The sequence below is a fragment of the Mobula birostris genome, chromosome X (genome assembly GCF_030028105.1).
Source record: "Mobula birostris isolate sMobBir1 chromosome X, sMobBir1.hap1, whole genome shotgun sequence".
Taxonomy (NCBI): domain Eukaryota; kingdom Metazoa; phylum Chordata; class Chondrichthyes; order Myliobatiformes; family Myliobatidae; genus Mobula; species Mobula birostris.
Genome location: NC_092402.1, coordinates 81,258,838 through 81,279,015, shown reverse-complemented (window position 1 = coordinate 81,279,015; position 20,178 = coordinate 81,258,838). Strand labels below are relative to the sequence as shown.

Genomic DNA, 20,178 nt, shown 5'->3' with positions numbered 1-20,178 from the left:
CATCTGCATTACGGCCTGGTATGGGAACACTGATGCCTTTGTGAGGAAAGTCCTATAAAAGGCAGTAGATTTGGCCCAGTACAGCATGAGTAAAACCCTCAAAACCATTGAGCACATCTACGCAAATGAAATGTTGCCATAGAAAAGCAGCATCCATCATTAAAGATCCTCACCACCCAGGCCATGCTCTTTTCTCACTGCTGCCATCAGGTAGAAGGTACAGGTGTCTCAGGACTCGCACCACCAGGTTCAAGAACAGTTACTACCTCTCAACTATTAGAATCTTGAACAAAAGGGATAGCTATGCTCTTTCTATTTCTGGTGTTCCCACAACCGATGGTCTCACTTTAAGGACATTTATCTTGTTACTTCATGTTCTCATTATTTATTGCTATTTATTTATATTTGCATTTGCACAGTGTGTTCATTGATTCTGTTTACAGTTACTATTCTATAGCTTTGCTAAGTATGACCGCAGGAAAATGAATCTCAGTTGTAAGTGGTGACATGTATGTACTCTGATAATAAATTTTACTTTGAACTTTGAGATACATGAAACTTGCATCCCTTCTAAATCGGAAGAAGTCCAGCACTGCTGTCAGCTCTGAATTAACAGAAACCACTGGAACCCAAGTACACCCCTCTGCAGTGTGGAGGAGTCTTGTCAGAAGTGGTCTCCATGGAAGAATTGCTGCCAAAAAGCCATTCCTCCAAAGTGGAAATGAAACCAGGAGACGTACCTATGCACAAAAGCACGAAGACTGGGGGCTGAACAACGGCAGCAAGTGCTCTGGACTGAAAAGTCAAAATTTGAAAATTTTGTCTAGACCGGGAGGCAGTTTGTCCATAGAAGAGCTGGAGAGCACTACATGGATGAGTGTCTACAGTCAACAGTGAAGCACGACAGAAGTTCCCTACAGGTTTCGGGCTGCTTTTCTGAAAATAGAGTTGGTGATCTGGTCAGAATTAATAGAATCCTCAATGCTGAGAAGTACAAGCAGATTCTCATCCATCACGCAATGCTGTCAGAGAGGCATTTGATTGGTCCCAACTTCATTCTGCAGCAGAACGATGACCCCAAACACACCCCAAGGTCATAAAGAACTAGCTTCAGCAAAAAGAACCAGGAGTTTTCCAACAGATGGTATGGCCACAACAGAGACCTGATCTCAACATGATTGAGACTGTCTGGGATTACCTGTAAAGACAGAATCAAGCAAGACAGCCAAAATCTGCACAAGAAGTGTAGCAAGTTCTCCAAAATGCTTGGAATAACCCACCAGCTGATTTTCTTATAAAACTGTACAATGGTGTACCTAAGAGAATTGATGCAGTTTTAAGGTAAACGATGGTCACAGCAAACATTGATGTGATTTGGCTTTTTACTGTCTACTGCTCTTTGTAATTTTTTTTGATATTTAGAAACTTTTTATTTTTGAAAACATCTTAGCTTTACAGAATTTTAATATGTTCCTAAGACTTTTGCACAGTACTGTAGTTAAAATTTATTATCAGAGTATGCATACATACCATATACAACCTTGAGATTCATCTTGCAGGCAATCACAAAACAAAGAAACACAGTAGAATCCATGAAAAAACAACACACAACAAAGACTGACAAACATCCAATGTGCAAAAGAGGACGAATTGTGCAAATGGTTTAAAAAAAAAAGGTGAACAATACTTGGCTGCATTTTCTCCGAAAGTGAATCCATGGGCCGCAGAGTCACTCAGCACTGAGATGGACCGTCCAGGAGCCTGATGGCTGCAGGGGCAGCAACTGCTCCTGAATCTAGTGTTGTGGGACCCAAGACTCCCGCACCTCCTGCTCGATGGTATTAACAAGAAGAGAGGGAGGTGGGTCAAACACAGGCAGATGTTGCCGAACACTGGTTCATTTTCCACTCTCGAGGCCTCAACACTTCAATCTGGCTTGTTAATTCGTATAGTGTAATGAAGCTGAACATGGGTGTTGAGCACAGTTGTACTTTTCATGTCTTTATTGAACACATTGTTGCATTCATTGTCCAGGCTAGAAAAAGTATGTGAACCTTTGTATTTAGTAACTGGTAGAACCTCCTTTCGCAGCAATAACCTCCAAACGTTTCCTGTAGCTGTTGATCAGGCTTGCACAATGGTGAGGAGAACTCTTAGACCATTCCTTCATATAAAACTTTCAGTTCATCAGTATTTCTGCTGCATTTGCACTCATCCAGTGTAGTACCATTATAGTGAATGGAATGTATTCAACATTGATCTTAAGGGTCAAAATTAGTCATCAGTGAGGCAAGCATTCGAGTTTTATTCAATCTGGTATGTAACTTGGGGGTTAACATATCCCTACTCTTCGATTACCATCAATCGGTGGTCCAATAAGGAGTTTCTCAAAATGGGTAAACTGGTGAAAACAAAGCATGGGTCTATGTAGATGCTAAAGAGTGAAGTCAGCATGTTGTAGGCAGTTAACAATTCCACAACCAGTGAATCAGGTCTAAGCATGTTCACATCAAGGTGATGGATGGTTAAATAAAGGAACTCCAAGAACATTTAATGGCAACTAACATCAGGCAAAGGAGCTAAGTATATTCATTTCAACAGTTTAATAGTTCCATTTAATGTCAGAGAACATATACAATATACAACCTGAAATTCTTTTTCCACAGACATTCACGAAGAGTGCCCCAAAAGAATGAGTGACAGTTAAAACGGTAGAACCGCAAAGCCCCCCCCAACTACCCCATGCACAAGCAGCAGCAAAGCAATGACCCTCCCCCCAGCTCCATCCACCTCCACAAAAAAAGCATCAGCACCCTCCACTCACCAAGCAATAGCGTAGATCCCAAGAAAGACCATGATCTGCAGCACAACAAAAACTAATCACTCACCCCACAATTCAACATGCCATGGGCTCTCTCTAACTAAAAAAAAAGGGAAGGAGAGGTGTCTCCCTTTCCCAGTGAGAAGGGAGACATAACAAAACAACTTGGTAGTTTGCACTGATAAAGTGTCATTCTCCACCCCCCCCCCACCCCCCGAATTCTCCGACTTGAGAATCGGCAACAAACTCTTCTCCCACCACAAAGAGAGAGGTTCGCCGAGTACAGAACCTCCAACAGCTAATCTGCTGCTCCCAATGTTCTGTTTCCTCCCACGGCGCTTCAGTCAGAGGCACTGGCGTAGAATCCTCGCCCACAGGGCTGTGAAACCTTGGAATTCCAAAGGCGCACTCGTTTTCTATGCCACGTCATTGGGATTTCAAAAAGCAGCTGGCCGTGAGTCCCAGAGAGCCAGTCCTACCACTGCAAAGAACCAAAGTCTGAGTGTAACTCCAGGTCGGGGTCTTCAAAAGAACCTCATCCACCCTGAAAAGGAAAAAAGAGAGACATCAGAGGTGGAAACTAAACTGTTTCTGCAGATGAGCTTGAATGAGTCACTGTTAAGTGCTGTCTTAGCTCCCACCCCCCCCCCCCAAACCTCCTTCAGATTGCTTCCTTTGTTAGAGCCTGCATTCAAGCAATTCAATTTATTCTAAGTGATCAGAAGTATAAAACATGGCAAAGGCATTGGGATCTGTTTAAATGATCTACTTTTAACTCTTCAAGTGAAACATCTAGTTTTCTTGCAGGTACAATTTATGGTTGCTGATGACACAAAGTCCAGTAACATTTGTAATCTGCTTAAAGTGTGATATTTGTGATGGTTGAATAAAGATTCGTTTGTGTGACTGGTAATGATTGTTGAGGAAGTGAATGTATTGCTTGAAGAACAGGGATAGATTGCAGCAGCTGCGCATTGATCTGAGTGCCCATAGAGATGAAATAGAAGCAAAGAACTAGCACTGTTGTTTTTAAATCATGAAAGGATATTTTTAGTCCCCATAGACCACTTGTACCTTTTTATCCTAACAGATTTAGATATAAAAAAAGCACTTGATCTACTTGGTGCAGTAATAAAAAGCAGCTCTTGCTTAGACATGTTGATCAGTGATTCTGTTTAGTTTTGTAACAATTGCAACATATATGACAATTATTTGAAATAGTCTGCTTGATTTTTATGAATGTTTCTGTTCAATCTTGGTCCTGTATAACACAAAATTCTATTCTACCTACAACACTAACGTAATATATTAGAGGATCGTGGAACTTGTCTGACCCTAAAAATGATTGGCAGTCAATAGTTATGGAGTTATTTTCATACTTTTCAGGTAATCACTTTGTTATAGTTGCTTCAAAAATCGTTTCATGGCAAAACTATATTGGTTGGAACCAAAGTAACAGTAGATGTTTTTATTAATTAGTAATCGGCATTTACATAGCTATGAACTAGCCATAGATTAAATGGATAAAGGATTATTGATGAATTATGAATGTATTGTGATAGATTGTGCTGTCCATCTGGCTTGTCATAAAACTAATTATTCATATTTGCCCACTTCTTTCATTATCTGTGTAATTAATCAATACTCCCTTGTCTTTTCCCCCCACAAAATGTTGAGTTTTATTGTCATTTCATAGCTGCTCTTATTCTCGTATTTAAGTGTCATATTATTATACTTTCTCCAGAGAGAAAATTTAGAAGGAACTTAAAATATGCAAATGAATTAGGATTATCAAATCCTTGGCAAAGGTGAAACTAAAATGAAATATTTAAGTTTCATACTTTTCTGAAATAAACATTTATATATCACCTTTTTTAAAATCAGTAAAATATTGAGTAATTAAAATTTGTGATGCAAATGAAAAGTTTTGTCACAGTTGAGCACTTTTGGGCAGATAGTAGTGCAGGTGAAGTTCATCCCTGTGAATTCAGCTCTCTCTACTTCATTGAATATTCATAGTTCAAATCAGATTTCAGATGGAACTGTAAATATGTAGAATTTAAATGTTCACATGTTCTGTAAGTGCTTTTTAATATTTGAACTCTGAGGAATGAAAATAGGCACAGTATTCAGCACCTCTGATTCCAGTATTGATTGCATTTTTCTTCATGAATTGTTTCAAAGCTAACTTACATAGATCAAATAGTGATTTTTTTCACAGTATCTCTTTACTATGTTTCATTGACTATTTTTTTTAGGGGAATCACTTCGATCAGTATGAAGAAGGACACCTGGAGATTGAACAGGCATCCTTGGACAAGCCCATAGAATCGGTAAGTACTTTAATTTTGATTTGAGAATTAATTTGGTATAAAGGAGAATGATGATTAGGTGCCCTAAAGGTGGTGTGACAATATCAGTTTTGAAAAAGTAGTCCATACAGTGTCTTAACAGTGAAAGTTGCATAATTGGCCCGAACTACTAAATTGTGTTTAGTGTACACCTTTTTATTTTAATTTTAAGGTTTTCAGGATTTTGTAATATAATATTTATTAATGCTCTGCTGCTACTATATATACAGGACATGAAAAATGCATCTTAAGGTAAATCAACATTTTGTACTTCATGGATAAATAGTACACATGCTTCATTGCTACTTTAAAACGCTTAGTAAATAATCCCACCATATAGAAGTCTCCTTTTTAATTGTTAAACTTTTATGTAGTTCTAATTCAGTTTTACATTACATGAGTTAATCCAGTGCTTTGGTATTTCAGCATTTTGCTTTTGTGTGTAGTAATTGTCATTGCACTCACATGGTAAAGGTTGGAACTTCATATGCAATGTAAGATGAGTGGCATGATTAAATTTATAAAAGGACTGGAAATATGTGATGATCTCCTTTACCTACTGGATATTTTGTACACATTTTATTGGTTACATTGACCTGTTATGGAGGAAGTTTGTTTTACTACAGTGCAATTGCCATCTGGTATTAGCATTGTTTGAAATTGACCTACCACTAAGGAGCAAGCTAACAATGGAAATGCATTTCCTTTTCCAATGGAAGCAAACTTTAAGCGAGCTAAGGAATCATGAAGCAAGCTGGATTATGCACTGCCATATTTCTTCATTTTCTTTAATCTGCAATTTTCTATGGTGATCAGAGCTCTAGACAAAGGTACAACTATTTTTGAGGTAATAATGAGGCCAGTGTTTTTTTTTGAGAGCTTGTCCAGTCACAAGATTTATTTCTTTTTAATGTTTTTAATACTGCAGCTTCAACGTTAAACTGGTACTCAGTGGAAGTTCATCTCATAACAAACAGGTTAGATCAAAAGTTTATATCCTGGAGCCTTATCCATTCTTGAATGACTGGATAAATGAAAGGTGGTTCCGTAAATTTCCTTTTTCTCATGGAGGAACCTAACATATGAGTGGCAAAATTGAAGTGCTGAACTATCTTCAGTTATAAAGTGCTGAGTTGGTGATCCATCTTGGCTTCCTCTAGAAACTCCTATCATTGCAGAAGTTTTCTTCAATCAATTTGACTTGTTGCCGAGAAGTGGTTAAAGAGTAAATATGGTAGAGGTAATTTCCTACTATTTGTAAGATACAGGGCAGGAGTGTGATAGTGTCTAATCTCCATTTACTTCGATATATTCAGTTACAACAAACTTGAGAATCTGAATGCTGCGTAGGACAAAGCAACCTACTTGATCCATTTTCTGCATTCTGGCTGTGGTATCTGGCATCCACAAAATGTACAGCAGTAATCAGGTTTTTTTTCAATAACTCTTCCCAAATCTGGAGCTACACTAACAAAGGCAATAGCAATGAGAAGCCACTTCCAAGTTCACCTTCAGTTGCACCTCATCAGTACATCAGCCAGTCCTGATGAAGGGTCTCAGCCTGAAATGTCGACTGTTTATTCCTCTCCATAGATGCTGCCTGACGTGAGTTTCTCCAGCATTTTGTGTGTGTTACTCAATACAATTCACTACCTATATGAGTCTCTTCATCATGCTAATTGTAGCAGTTCAGGTTAGTTTGATACTACAGTCTTCAATTGGAGATGAACACAAGATGCTGAGCTTGCTGGCAATGACATATTTCAGGAATAAATTACAGATATGTTGTTAATCACAAGTTACCAGCATGAGTAAATGGTTAAGGGTCAAGGGTTACGTACCAAACGGGTTACCAGTTAACGGTTATCAAGTTAACTTGTTTCCTTATGAAGACCAAGTATGGGAGGTGGAAAAAAGTGTTTGAGCTGGTTTGCTATGTTTAAAATGTGTGCAAATTCCCATCCATTATGATTAAAGTGTAAGAAATTTAGGAGATCATTATGTATTTCTGTTCTCATTCAAGATGTACCCAGGTTTCCGTGTAACAAATTTTGCACACAACTTCGGGTGTCCACCATTTCTCTTCTGCAGCAGTTGGGCCATAATTGCTAAGCAACCATGAACTGGTTTGTATTGCACGCTCTGTTATTTTTTTTTAGGGGTTTCTTGGTTCCTTTTCCTGTCCTTCCAATACAGCGAATAGCTACTGTGAGACTTTGCTGGCATGATGTTTGTTTATAGAATGGCAATAGCTGATGATGCATGTTGATAATACTGCAGGATAAGTTTTCAATAAGTGATCTAATAACATTAATTCCATCATACTTAACTTTGAATTTGTTTTTCTCCTTAAAAATGAAATACCAGAAAACCTTGCCACCCTCAAACTCTATTTTTAATTTTTGCATGTGTTTTTGTTTGTTTGTGTAAATTTGAAGCACTTAATTTTTGTTGGTCAGAGTAATAGCTGGCCAAAACCACCTTCAAATGCACCAAGGCAAATTTCCTTCAGAAAATTTAGTTAGGTATCGAATGAATTGGCATTTCGGTGTCTGAACTGCACAAAATTACATGAGAATGTGAATAAAATGCAAGCATTTACTTTCAAATTCAAATTCCTGTAGACATGCTTAATATTATTGGAGCATATATTTTGTCAGTGAATTGATCACTAGTGACGCAAAATTTTTTTGAACACTTTTTAAAAAAAATAAAACTAAAATTAAAAATAAGGAAAAGGAAGGTAGCTTCATTAATTTAAAGTGCTGATTGTAAAGCTCCAACTAATTTTTTTTTTCTCTTGACTACCAGTTAGTTTTTGGCCCCATTTTAGCTGCTTTGCCTTCTCTTGCTTCCCTTAGTGGAAGAGAACTCCTCACAGGAGTTGTAGAGGTAAATTCACTATTGTTCCAAACACTCAGTTCCATGCCATTGGTTTGGCATGGAACTACCTGCATTTATCAATAAGGTTTGGTCCATTAGTAAACAAGTAACTAATTGCTCCTACTATTATTATACTCTTATGAATTTAAAACCAGTACTTTTGGTTGCACATTTTTTTCCTGTAGCACATCAAATTCTCTGCTAGCTTTTTAAAAGCTGCATAGAATTTTAACTCGGTGGTGAACAGCAAATTGGTAATTGTGTACAGATAGGGGTGTCTTTCCATCTAAAATTTCAATGCAAAGAAGCAGAGAATTATTTTTAATAGTTAGAAAATGGTTTCCATAGATTCTAAATTAAGTGTCCTGCAGCATTGTCTCTTGAGATGTGCTAAATGCTATGCTACAGTGTTCAGTCAGTGCAAACAGCAAGCTTGGCTACGATGTAGAGTCCACCGATTTTGAGATTATTCACTGCAGCTAATTATTACTCAACAGCTGGTACGCATCAAGGAAAACTCAAGTACAATGAGATTGGGTCACTGTCCGCCTGCAACAAATGGACACGGTGTAAGAAATGATGTGGAAGTTTGGTTCCTCATCAGTCTGTTTGCATTTCCCAATATTAGCTCTCATTAAATTTGCTTAATCCAGTCTTCCCTAGGTAAAGATGATTTATTAACTTCAATAAATGTAATGAACATTTAAAACTGAACATTAAACAATTACAATATAAAAGCTATTAAACATTGAAGGAAACTGGAAAGTTTAATAAATGCTTAGCAGATCAGGTGGCAACTGTGAAGTGGGAAATAGTTAATTTTTTTTGTCAGTGATCTTCCATAAGAACTGATTTTCATTAATTTTTCTATTCATATTTCAGATTACAAGTGTCCAGTATTTTTATTTTAAAAGTTGACATTTATTTTGTTCAAATCTTAATATTATATTCTTGCTCAAAGTGGACATCTCATTTTGTGTATAGCAGTATTTTTTGGTAGTATTATCATTAGGATTGTATACATGTAATTTAGGAAATCCAACTTGGAAATCTGAAGATTTTACTTCAGCTCTAAATTTTAATTAAACTCAAACCTTCAATTCTGCAGAAACAATGCACATCGATTACTTAAAATGAAATTTGTTCAATTGAAAACAATTGGTTCTGTTAACTAGAAACAACTAACATTTAAAATGTTCACACTATTTCAAATTTTCTTTTTCCATTTTGATACGTTCTGGACATGCTGAATGTGTAAACCTTAGGGATATTAGAGATTTATGCAGGTTTCATTGTTGATCTTTTAATTTGTCAATTATCCAATATTAAGATAAATGGTCAGTTTCAAGGGTTGTTTAATTGGCTTGAGTTTATTTACTTGTTTACTTTAATTTGATACAGCAGTGTGCATATTTACAGTAATCAAATCATGCTGTCATTTTTCACATGCACAAGATCTGTGGACTCTTAAACAAAGGTTATGTTAATATGGCTGCTGATTTGACATTTAACAGTAGCCGCATGTTCCCTGCACTATAAATATTTCATATCTTGTAGCTGTATGGTGTAGCATTACCATTTGGCTGTCCTATCCATCATCATGTGTCATCTATAGTTAAGCATAATGTTTGTTTTGGGATTATTTTAAAATGTTCTTGCATGTAACAGTGAAGTAGTACCCACCTTTCTATCACGCTTCCCTTGTGTGTGTGTGTGTGTGTGTATATATATATATCTTCACACATAATATATATTTATATACATAGAAATATATATTTGTTTTTCTCCATTGTGTCATCATGGCACGCTGCACTGACTTACGGCTAGCTGGTCTTGAATCGTGGATTTACATTGTGCTTCACTATTACCTAATGTAGACATTACTTGCAAGCAGTGAATTGAACAGAAGCAGACCATTAGTGTTTGGACAGTTTCTTACTTTGTGTTACATTTAACTGTTCTTTTGACAGCCCAGTTTTTAAAGTCAGGTTCGTATGGAAATGCTTTCACTCCACTTGCACTGCTTTGAAATAGCCTACTGCTTCATCTGTCTGTTTATTATTTTAATGCATTAATTAATATTGCAGTCAGGGTAATGTCTCACTTCCTTCATTGAAGACCTAAAGTAGCATTAGTATTTAATTGAAAGTTTCAAGATCAGACGAGGTTATATTTTATTTTCATTTTAGAAAGCAAATAAATTTGTCACTAAAAGATGTGGATGAATGAGAATAAACCCTGTTTCAAGGTATTTATGGAGAAAAAAATTAACTGTTTAAATTGCTCATTATCACTTGGGCAAATTTCTTTGTTTTACATTGACCCCTGCCCCACATTGACTTTTTTGAATTTTATATTTGAATTAACAAATGCTCATTCTATGACCACTATGCATTATTACAATATTTTTGTGGCATTTATATTTTCTTTTCTAGATTGATTTTTGTAGCACTGGGCTCTGATTTTAAATTTACACATTTAAATTTTTTTTTCTTGGGGAAAATTTTTTTTAAGAAGTCTCTTGATGAACAATAAGTTTAATGCCATACAATTTGTGTGAATTAAAAGTTCCCAACTTTGAAATTTCACATGATAACAAGAAGCTCTTTGGATCTCCATAATTAATATTGCCATAGATCACAAATCATAGTCAAGTGTGTTGAGAACTTAAATCCATGTAATATGGGTTTTGAAAATAGTTACTTCCATGTGCTCCCATTCTTTGTGGTAATGCAGACTGAAGATGTTTTTAACTCTGACCTGACACTGCAATAAAGCACACTGAACCATGTGTATTTCTTCCTTTGATAAATTAGCTTCCAAATATATTCCTAGCACTACAAAACAGCAAGGTATATGGAGTGTTATAGTTTGGGACTTTAATAGAAATTTTTATTTGATTTGCAGTTAACTGTGAAGTGTGTACAGCTTGTGTGTTTAGCCCTCAAGTCCTGAAAAGGATGGAAATGTTGCAATGTAAATATCAAAACAATGTGTTGTGCTTACAATCATATCCCTGCTGTCTGTGTGTGGAGTTTAAGCCTGCTCTCAAGTTACAGGAAATATATTTTTGTGGGCTTGGCAGATAGCTTTTTCCTTCATTTGATATCAGTAACACACATTCTTACAACTGATGGATTTACATATGTTAACAGCACATATTGGAAAAGTTAAATCTAAGCTACAAAGACAGTTTTAATAAAAAAAACTTTAAATGTAGCCTAATCTATTGTTTTTTTTTCTCCAACCCTTCCCCATATCGTCATTTTTAATTTAAGCTCTACATTTTTCCCATTTTAGTTTCAGTTTTTGTTACAAGAAACAGCTGCCTTTAAAACATTCCATATATTACTTTTCTTTTGTAAAAAACTTGATCCTGCCTTTACCTGATATTCACATTTTTTTTCAATAGAATTGGTCAGGTAATAGAGCCCCCAGTTTTAAAATAACGTTTTCCCCAAGGAGCACTTAAAACAATGGACAGTGCTCATTGCAACCTTCACTTGAAGTGCAAATTCTGGACAAACTTCTTGTGGCTTACTACCACTTAGCACTTAGACTATCATGCACTGTCTGCATATAAGCCCTGCATGCGGTACTAAACATGGCCCCCAAAATATCTCCAAGGTCAGTTTGACTGCAGTGAAGCAACTTCTGTTAAATAGCCATTTTTTTTTGCATTACTGTATGGAAACTTCCTCATGTTGCTCAAACAGGATAGCACATTAGTTAACAATAGGCAGACCTTTACTAAATTTGGCTTTTTATAATAACTTTGGAACCTACTTATTTTTAGGATGTTACTAAAAATTTGTTTCAGATGTGAGACTTCAGTAATATTTTTCCTATATTTACTTGAGGTTAACGTTGAGAATGAATGTTGGCTTGCAGCATACAGAAATGCTGACACCGGCGAAGATTATTTGAATTAGCAAAACTACAACTAGCACTTGGGGTTAAAATTTCCTATTGATTGACAAATGTAGTAAGAGTTCTTTCTAAATTTAGAATAAACTTCTCAAAATTCTGCAGTTTGTCATAGCTAGTGAAGCAATCACTGATTAGGAAGATGAGACATTACACTGCTGCTCCCCCAACCCCCACATGCACTAATGGTTCTTGCTATAATTAAACCTGTTGCGAGCCCTGTTTCATTCTAATTTTCAGCATTTTTGTTACCCTAAATATGAAGTGCATCACAATCTGTGCTTGTGCTCATTTTTGTAAATTACTAACTTCACTGTTTCATTTGATGTTAATAATGGCTGCATGCTGGTTATAAACCCAATCAAGTCTAGGCTGGATTTTGCTCTGATCGTGTTTGGTTTCTAGTGGTGGGGCAGATTTTGCACTTACAGTAATTTGCAGACATGAAGTCTGGCACGCAACATAACCAAATTAAAAGAAAAAAAAAGTTTAGTTGTCTGTTGCAAATTGATGCTGATAAGGTGACGGATATGGTTTTAAAAAAAGCATTGTTTTGTCAGTTTTTCTGTTTTCAGTTTGTTTTATATTCCTTTTATCTTGCTTTTTTATTATTTAATTATTATGCACTGAAGATGCACACCATCAAAGTAATTCCAAATTGTGTGAGCAATTTATGATATTGTGTTCCTTAGGGTTTCCATCTACCCCATTCCCATTAGCAACTTCTTGCATGTTTATCCATCGTACACACAATATAAAATGTTGTTTGAAAGGGAGTTTATATTATTGGAGTATTTTTGGTCTATTCTCTGTTCTGTTCATCAGGACAACATTGGACATCGTTTGCTTCAGAAGCATGGGTGGAAGCTTGGACAAGGTCTGGGAAAGTCTCTTCAGGGTAAGTTTAAAAATGTCACACAATCAAGTGTCTTTCAATTTATCAAATGCTTAAAAAAGTGCCAATGTATTAAAAAAAATTGATTTTTATAATTGGCTTCCCTTAAAAATTTAGTATAGAAAATCTGAATATTTGGTATATTGCCTAAAGGTAGAAACCTTTCAATTTTAATACTTGTATTTCTATTCCCCCCTGCCTATCTCTAGGTAGTAGTGCAATGAATTTGGCTCTAAAACTGCAATTGGGGAATTGGAGACCCATGAATTTCTTTTACTTTATTCTTGAGTATACACTCATTCATGATTTGTACTTTTGCATATAGTGTATTGAATGTTTTTTAAAAAATTAGCATTTCCCAAAGGGAAGCATTTAACTTTCTGACTGTGATCTCTTGACTTTCTCCCCCTTTTTCTATTGCCTCTATATCCACAACCTAGTTGTATACATTATAGGCTGATACTGACCTTGAAAGATTGGGACTATCATCTTGATGTTAGGGTGATATACTCAGTGTTTAACATAATGTGGCTCGCAGCTTTTCCCTATTTTAATTGAGTTCAGTTTTTGGTCACTAATTTGAGTTATTGTGTTTCTCAGAGAAAATTCCTCAAGTTGCTCCACAATGTTTTTTATTAAATGTCATGTTGCTTATTTGCCCTATTGCCCTTTGTATTTAAGATTTATGGCATTTAGTTGATCCTGAATCTTCGAAATGATTATGAATAGTTTACAACAAATTGCTGAGGACTCAAAATACACAGCCTGTGAAGTGTGATAGAAGAATAAACAAGGACAAAGATGGAAGCATGGAATAGAAATGAAGTGCACAAGTTAGTTTTAATGGTGATTCTCCAGAATTTGGTTATGCTCGTCCAACTGTTCTGTCCTAAACTTGAAACTGACTCGTGTTGGTTTCGTTTTGACTGTTGGGTTCACTGCTCCGATACTGTATACCCTGCTCAAACAAAACCAGAAGAACTAGTGCCATATCAGGTACAGATAAATTGAATCTTAGGTAACAGTTCTATTATAAAGTAATATCCTTTATTAATCACACTAGATACAGGAACTGTGCTCCGGGTGTGGATCATTATTCATTAAGAGTCTACTCGAAATGTTCCAAGTTAATCCTGTTTTATTAAATAACAATTATATTTTGACAAATGAATACTAATGCTTGGGATGTATTCACCTTGTATTTGGCCGAAAGTATGCTTTCTTTCCCACGAGTTAGAAGAATTCACTATGAAGTCTACTATTGAAGTCCAATGAGCCAACCAGATCATTGAATTTTAATTGCTTTATTCTGATCTCTTGACCAAAATAAGTATGACACTAGAAATTGGAACTTGACCCTGACCAATTTTTGAACCCAATAGCTTGTGTAGCGTTTGTCTTCCACACCAAGAACACTAACCCATTCTACTTCTAATCTTTTACAGATTTAAAGACAAAATTTGCATTTATAGTAGACCATTTATGACTTAGGCATCCTAAGTCAGGCTCTTGTGATCGCAAGATCACTTTGATTTTTCTTTATTCTTGGATATATTATTCCATTTTGTTAATTAAAATGGATGTGAAATTTGATTCAAGTAGCTTGGAGAATAAATGTTATAAATAGTTTTCTCATAAGAATATTTTCAAAAGAAAAGCTGCATGTCTGGAAGGTACAATTAGAACTTTTATTTCTGGGAGTAGAGTTTGAAGTCAGATGGTAAGTTGGACACTTCTGTTTTGAGAATTATATGAAATGTTTACACATGAGTGCTAGTTTTCCTTGTGAGAGCAGTCCCAAAGTTCTACTTGTCAGGAACTAGCAATACATTGGGGAAGTAGAAATGTGAAGTGAGTCTCTTTTCCAAGATTTGGATTTAAACTTGGTAATGATTGCTGCCTTCATTGGACAGCTGAAATGGAAAAATATTTCAGCGTTGGCAAAGGCATTGCACACTTCTACATGTTTACTATATAAAAAGAAGTGATCTAAGATTTTTTTTTGTGAAATATCCCTGTTTGTGTTAGTGAAATGAAAACTCTTAAAAGTGAGGTACTAGAAACTTCTTTATTTGTGTAGTCAGGATGAGCATTCTGGAGACAATTTTTTCGTGTGCCCTCTATGAAATATAAATGCTTATGTGAGATTGGACACCACGTGGCATTCTGTCTATCCATGCCAGTCTCATTTACTGGCTGCATGCTCTAAATGTTGCCAATATTTTTGCTATAGTTTTCCTTATCTGATTTTTATCCTGATATTTGTTATCTTTGTGCTGTGAGATTTTGGGTTCTGTAATTCATTTTTTTTCTAGCATGTATTATATAAATGCATGCAGGAATAGCTGATGCCACTTAACACTTTCTCAGCCTAACATTCAAAGTGCCAACGTTGTAATCACATCTTGTCTCAGCACCCAATTCAATGTTTCAGGCTTGGGGTTAGTGGACTAAATGATTGATGCATATATAAGATTACATATAAAGTTTCTCCCATCTCCTTTTATCTTTCTGTGGACAGCAATGAATTATGCATTTCAAAATTTTGTCTAGTCTGACATCTTTTGGATAATTTGCTCAAGTAGCCATGCATCATGTGAGAGAACCTGTGGTGTAACGCACCTCAGCGCTGGACCTGATCCAGTTCTCTGTCCATATATATGCTTACTTTTGGTTCTATGAAGTCACTACAAGGTTAGGCCATTTGACAATGTCTAATTGCTGTTTTGTCTAATCATTTGTTAAAAGTAAGACCATTTAGAGTAAATTGAATTGAAAATTAAACTGAAAATCACTTCATTGTTGCAGCCAGAGGAATCCCTGTAATCAAAACACTGCACCAATGGTAGATGCAACTTTGTCTTTGGAATGATTTGGTTTCTTTCCAGTGAGAATTTAGTCCCTCTCCCCCACCCCCGCCTCCCTGATTATGTACTAATATGTTGGATCAGATTAGTTAGTTTTGTGGTTATGGTGTATGCAACCAAATATGATAAATTGGGATTTGGTTTCAGGTATGTCCTTTACCTAACTGACCTTACTGCAAAAAGCAAGGACCTGGAGATCTTAACTGCAAGAGCTGCGATAGCACTGGTAAAAGTTGTGACAGTGGTATTAATAATAGGAGGGGGAATAAAAGATGTGGGTGGCAGAAGAGACTGAATGATAAATGGATGATGGTACAAGGCAAAAGGTATAGTATAAAGATGAATTCAGAGGGGCCGAAAATGGCAACGGCAAAACTGTTAAATGTTTACATGCTGGAAGTCTAAAGACAACAAAATAGAATGTCTGTGTCCTGCACATCACTCAGTAACAAGGCAAAAATTTTGCAAGTAAATTATGTTTAAAATTAGGGCAACGCAGTAGGGTAGTGGTTACCATAACGCTATTATAGCGCCAGTGACCCAGGTTCAGTTCCCACCACTGACTGTAAGGAGTATGTGTTCTCCACGTGACTCCGTGGCTTTCCTCCAAGTGCTCCAGTTTCCTTCCACATTCCACAGACGTACAGGTGAGAAGGTTAATTGGTCATTTGGGTGTAATTGGACGGTGCGGCTCAAAGGGCCGGAAGAACCTGTCACTGTGCCGTATCTCTAATAAAAATAAAGTGTTCACTGCACTTAGTTTTCCTAAAACCCCACAGCAGGACCTTCATAGACCAAAGGAGTCCATTTTAATATTCCCTTTTGAAAATCAAAATTTTTATCTGCAAAAAGAAACTGGGTGGAGTGCTTGTAATCTGAAATGGTTCAACCCACTATTAAAGCAATGCATTATTGATAGATAGATGAGGTGTCCTTTGAATTTTGTAGAACTTCAAAGGAATTAGGGTTTTAGGGATGAAAGAAGGGAAAACAATGGCAGATGACCAAAAGTTTGGCAGTAATCTTACCAATTGGTAAAAAATATTCAGCAAAGTATCTACCAATCTCCATTTGGCTCCCCAGTTTAGAAGCGATAGCCTCGGTGAATACAGTATTTGTAGTTGAAAGATCTTTGTAAGGTACTATAAAGTCTCATCTGCTTGGAGTATTAGCCCTGTTTCTCTTCCATAAATGATCCTGGCATGAATATTTGTAGAATTATTTTTCTTCATATTTCTGGCATTCAAATGATTTTGTTTTTGAACAGACTGACATGGAATATTTGCTCCTTTGTATCTTAATGTACAATTGAATAAGTTTCTATTAGTATATTTTTTTAAAAAGTGAGTGGCTAAGGTTAGTGAGTGTCATCTAAAAATGAGGTTGGGAAATTGATGTTAGGAAACAAGGAAATAGCATTATCATTAATCTTTGATTTTGTGTGCACTGGACTTCACTTTGAAGGACACTGCAAGTATCCCTTGTGTTAGATATTTGTTAGTTTCAAACAGCATGGAAGATCTTGTCTGTCATTTTTCCTACAATAGAATTTAAGCTATCTGAGGTATAATTTCATAACTTTTGTCTTCCTCCTTCAACATGGGAGTCTCATTTGCTATTTCAGTCTATTGGTATCTTCCTGGAAATAGGCAGACAAGTCGTCAATACCTGATGACCTGTTTCAAATGAATTTGATGCAGGGATAGTGACCACATTCAAAACTTGATGAATTCCAGGATGATACCAATATAAAGGGGTGAAACTTAGAAATGAGGAGGTTTTGCTGCAATTGTATGAGGTGTCTGCCACCTTGCTTAAGTTAGGATCATTGGAGGCAGTCCAAAAGTGATTCATCTGGCTAATTGCCTGGGATAGGAGGATTGTCTTATGAAAAGAAGCTAAGCAGGTTGGCTCTGTATTCTTTAGAGATTAGAAGACTGGGGGGTGATCTTATTGAAATACAAGATCATAAGAGGGAATGCCAGTGTAGATTGAAACTTTTTCATCAATGGGAGAGTTTTGAATGAGTTGGAATAGTTTCAGGATAAGGGGATGATCCTTTAAAACTTAGAGGCTAGTGGATCTCTGCAATTGTCTCCACAAATCTGTAGCATAGTTTATTAGGGACACTTAAAATGGAGGTATATAAATTTTGAAAAGATTGGGGGATGTTGAGATCTGGCACAAGGGAGTTGAAACCTAGGGTAGATCAGTTGTGATTATAATTGAGTGACGTGGCAATATTGAGCAGCCAAGTGGCACACTCCACCTATTTTCTTGTGTTTTTGTACATTAAGGCTATGGGAACTTAGGACTAGAAGAAAGGAACGCTAGAGATCTTGTAAACCTTGAATTCAAGCTTAGTATTTTCCTGTATGTTGTTTCTTTGATGTTTGGCCTCATTTTGCTTAATACTACTTTCTGGTGTTTAACAAAGAATCTAAAATCTGGGCAATTGAATTGTCAGTCAGCAATGATTTGCTGCTTGTTTTTATCAAAACTGATGTACATTGAAGCAAATTATAAAAGATCCTTAAATCAGTTTTGGAAGCACTCAACAGATCAGGCTGAATATATGAAGAGAGAAGCTGAGTTAATACTTCATGTGGTTCACTTTTCATCAACCTAAACTCCTTCTCCTCCTCCTCCTCCTCCTTCTCCTTCGTCTCCTTCTTCTGTCATATACTGATCTGCTGACTATAACTGTCACTTCTAAAACAAATTCCAGAATATGTAGCTGGCATCTTGATGTTCAGTTGTCGAGATTTAACAAGTTAATCGTTGAATAGGGGAGTTAAAGCACTTGGATCATTTGATTGGTGACATGAAAGCATCTCTATAACACTTTAATTTCAATTTCTGGAACATGAGGGATAAACTGCCTTGTGGCACCCATTGTTTTCAGACTTAAAGGTTTGTCTCAATGAGTAGATTTGGAAGATTTAGCATTACTTATATATAGTACTTTGGTCGAAATGTTTCTTTGTTGAAGGTTTGTAAATGCTACTTTGCCCAACACAACTTCAGATTTCTGGACAGCATGAACTTTAACTTGATGCTTAAAGGGATTTTTGCTTTGATTGAAAAGCTGATTGCTTTGACCCTATTAATTTAATTGAAGAAATGACTGAAAGCGTGCACATTGATATTGGTGCAAAACAAGGAAGCCAGAAATTGAGCTCACCTGGGATTTCGTAAATGCACGGTGGGTGCATTAATCAGATTATCAGGTGGATAATACCTAGAAAAATTGGACTTGTGCATTGAATATTTAGTATTCTTTTCCACATCTCACCTTCACCAACATTGCATGTTGGCCATTGATAATTAGAGCTTCAGGATAAACATGAAGCCAAGTCTTGAAACCACGCTTAATAGTTGGACATGAGCTCATCAATTTAAACTTGTGTTTTGGACATTACATTAGTATCAATAAGTTTATCCACATATTCTGCACAGATGTCATTTTCCTTCTCTTTCTGCCCACCCCCACCACCCTTCCTTTTCACGGTAACTGTTTCTTTCTTTCTGCTATTCTCGTTCAGCAGAACTTTAGTACTGCTGCATGTCTTGGAGATGGCAAGTGGCAGTGATGAATAGGAACGTTTTAACCCTTGCCATGTTCCACAGTTTGAGAAACACTTTGTGTTAAATTGGTATGAACTTTTGCTTTTCCAATACCTACCTTAATATAATGATATCAGAAATTTACACTAGAGCTGGGTCATTCTCTAAGGCCAATATTAAAATTCATATATATGTTTCAAATGTAAAATCTTCATGAAATACAATTTATAATTCAAATTTCATCTTGAGCATTATTTAAAAATATATGTACCAGTTTTATTGTGTCGAAACAAGCTACATATTGAAGTCGTATTTTGGCTGTAAAGAATGACCTGATGAAAATGGCCTTTTTTTTTTGAAAGATTTAGAACATAATACCAATGCTCTTATCCCATTCTATTTTAGCCAAAAGGGAAAGAGTCATAACCGCAAACCCAGAGATTAATGATTTTTGCTTTTTTATCTTTTTGAATCATGAAAGAGAATTGCACCAATTGTACCTATACTGGTAAGTGCTTTGCGGTGATTAAGATGCAACTTTGTTGTGCACCTTGTTGTTTAAGAATCAGGTAAGTGCCTATTTTTATTGATTTAATCAGTTTTTGTTTGTAATCAGGACATTCAAAAACTGCTTAAGCAATGAGACCCTACACTTTAACATTGGCTTGTGTGCATGTAGCTGTGGGTGCACTGTAGTTTTGAGCAAAACAATCACGATTAACATGTACGTAAGAATTTCACAACTTCTGCTTCAGGGTCATTTTTATTTGTGCACTGAGCAGAACGTAAAGTTCTGTTATATAATAGCAAAAATGCTCAGGTAAGGTATGAAAGTATTTTCATTATTAATTTTTGCATTGCATCTCA

At 36.1% G+C, this 20,178-nt stretch overlaps 1 protein-coding gene across 1 annotated transcript in view; it reads left to right on the top strand.

Moving 5' to 3' along the window:
• The window catches only part of gpatch8 (G patch domain containing 8), a 134,896-nt gene that overhangs the window by 13,620 nt on the left and 101,098 nt on the right, over positions 1–20,178 (top strand). Inside the window, exons 2-3 of the mRNA XM_072248982.1 lie at positions 5,080–5,154; positions 12,808–12,880. Coding sequence (XP_072105083.1) covers positions 5,080–5,154; positions 12,808–12,880 — 148 coding nt within the window. The remainder of the gene's footprint in view (positions 1–5,079; positions 5,155–12,807; positions 12,881–20,178) is intronic.